The sequence below is a fragment of the Oryzias melastigma genome, linkage group LG14, assembly GCF_002922805.2.
Source record: "Oryzias melastigma strain HK-1 linkage group LG14, ASM292280v2, whole genome shotgun sequence".
NCBI lineage: Eukaryota > Metazoa > Chordata > Actinopteri > Beloniformes > Adrianichthyidae > Oryzias > Oryzias melastigma.
In genome coordinates, this window is record NC_050525.1 from 22,309,377 (window position 1) to 22,311,827 (window position 2,451).

Sequence of the window (2,451 nt, forward strand, 5' to 3'; positions counted from 1 at the left end):
CATTTTTCATGACAATAGGCCTCCTAATTTGTAATGTCACACTCAAATATACATTAATATTGGCTTTGAGTGATATAGGAATAATATAGGCTGAATTTCACTAAGAACACTATTATTTTGTCTATACACAACATGAAGTTGTGTGTGTGTGTGGGGGGGGGTGTCTGTGTGTATATATTTATATATAAATATCTGTCTTTATCTCTATTTCTACCAATATCTCTATCTGCATACAGTATCTCTATGTAAAACTAACTTCCTTACTTGTTTTCTTCTTTTACTCGTCCACAGGAGGCACTGAGTTAAATATGCTTAAGGATGTGAAAAGCAGAGAATTCACGTGAGTCTGTTCTTGTTTTAATTATTTTATTCCAGTTATTTTGAGATCAAGTCCATGCTTTTTCCACAGTATATATCACAAAGTATAAAAAAAATGTAAACAGTTTTCAAAGTGCATTTACAACAAGAATACACTTTATGGGGTTAACGTATGCATTTAATACTTTTTTTTTTAGCTATATTGCCTCTTCATGCAACAGTCCTCAATATTTTAAAGCTCTTAATGCTTCTGCCAATTTGTTTCCAGTTGTTACAGTTAAAAGACTTATCAGGTTATCTACAAACATTTGTTTCTTCCTATTCCAGAAAAGATCAGTTTTGTTCGTATCCAACTCACCCTGTTCTGATCATTTCCATCTACAAATTATTTTATCTACCTAATATTTCCTGAGTTGGTTGTCAAGCACACTGAGTGATTACAGTAAGACTCAGACTGAGAGACATTAACAGCACGACCAAAAGCTCAATGTCCTAAATTTGTCCAATTGGGTAGAGTGCCTGCAATCTTAGGATGGACTATTACTTGGAGAAACTTTCTGTGCAGATCTCAAGAAAATTAAAATAAATACTCCAAGATTCAGTCAAGAAAAGCCTCTCAAAAACAAGTCAAGGACATGGAAACATGTCTGCTGGTGCTAAGAAATCTTTATCTGACTTTTTTTTTTTAACTTTCCCTGAGCTGAGAGTGCTTTACTCTAAACTTTTCAAAAATATCTCCACCACTTAGAGTGAACTATAGTTTGTGTGAGAAGGCTGGAATATGCTGTCCTTGGACTTAGCCACTCTTGCCTCCAGTATACGTGTTAAAAACCAGAACTGGGAGTGCCTTGAGGCTGCAGGTTCCTGAAATGGTTTTCTGGGGTGCTGAAACCCTGCCCAACAGCATATCAGTGTTGTATTGTGCTTTTCTGCAGAACTGGGCTGTTGTTTCTCATTGTTTTCATGAATAGAGTGGAAATGTATGATTTTTATATATATATATATATATATATATATATATATATATATATATGTATATCTTTATATCACCACTGTTCTTAAATTTTACCTTTTTTCTCTTTCTAAAAAACGAAAAAAATGTGTTATACTGATGCTTGTTCTTGTTGCAATGACAATAAAGCAATTCAGTCATTCATTCTTTCATCCATTCTAAAGAAGTCATTTTATTTTATCTTGTGGTAACATTAGGTCAAACAATAAAACAAAACACATTTTCAAATCTTTTAAGTGGTCATTTTGATTAATTCTGTATTTAAATGCTTCTATACACTGGTAACATGTTACAGATAGAAACAAAGATAAAGGAACAACAAAAAAATGTAAACAAAAAAAAATTATTTTATACTTTTCAAATGAAAAATTGCTGTCTGGCGCTGTCTTGTAGTCTGGCTTCAGTTTTCCTTTTATTCACTGTCACATCCGTGTAGATAACATTGTCTTCTGAGTCACCTGGACAGACATTTGTTTTCTTTTTAATGCTTTTATAATATTAATTTTATCAGAATTCCATAAGAGTGACTTACCTGCATTAACCACCACAGCTCTTTGTTTTTTGCAAAGTTTGATCAGAGTGGCGGTCAAAGCTGCGTAAACTAAGAGAGAAACTAACGCAGTGATTGCAGCAACGGCAACCACAAAAAATGGTTGTGAACCTAGAGGGGAAAAAAACGATAATTAGAATGTAAAACAAACTATTTGTCTTGCATTTCTCTGTTGATAGTTTATACCTGCACCGTTGCAAGCAGTGAGGCTAATATCCATCTCATTTCTGCTGACGTTGTTCCAGACTTTGCATGTGATGTTTCCAAGAAGTTGTCCATGTATGATGACAGAAACATTAAACACTCTGGATCTTTCAGATGTATCGTTGTTCAGAAACTGACTGTATTTGTTTGATCGTAAAAGTAAGTGATCGTTCAAAGTCAGAGAGAGTGCTGCTTCATCGCCCTCAAACAAACATGTGACTTTCTTCTGTTCTGGTGACAAACACTGCTGAGACACCGTTAACACAGACACGGGATCTGCAAGATAGAAAACATTATGTTTTAATAACATATAAAAAAACAAGAACAATAAGATAACTCTCTTTTTGACATTCATTTGTGTTTCAAA

General features: G+C 33.9%; 1 protein-coding gene across 2 annotated transcripts in view; it reads right to left on the reverse strand.

Annotated features, from left to right (window-relative positions):
* Window positions 1–1,487: 1,487 nt before the first annotated feature.
* The window catches only part of LOC112142555, a 4,029-nt gene continuing 3,065 nt past the window's right edge, over window positions 1,488–2,451 (reverse strand). The window contains exons 3-5 of one of the 2 annotated variants that reach the window (XM_036215361.1): window positions 2,067–2,360; window positions 1,863–1,991; window positions 1,488–1,788 (exon numbers count right to left, since the gene is read on the reverse strand). In XM_036215361.1, the coding sequence (XP_036071254.1) occupies window positions 1,688–1,788; window positions 1,863–1,991; window positions 2,067–2,360 (524 nt within the window). In that variant the 3' untranslated portion in view covers window positions 1,488–1,687. Of the gene's footprint in view, window positions 1,992–2,066; window positions 2,361–2,451 lie in introns of both variants that reach the window. The other variant, XM_036215360.1, reaches the window with a different exon arrangement.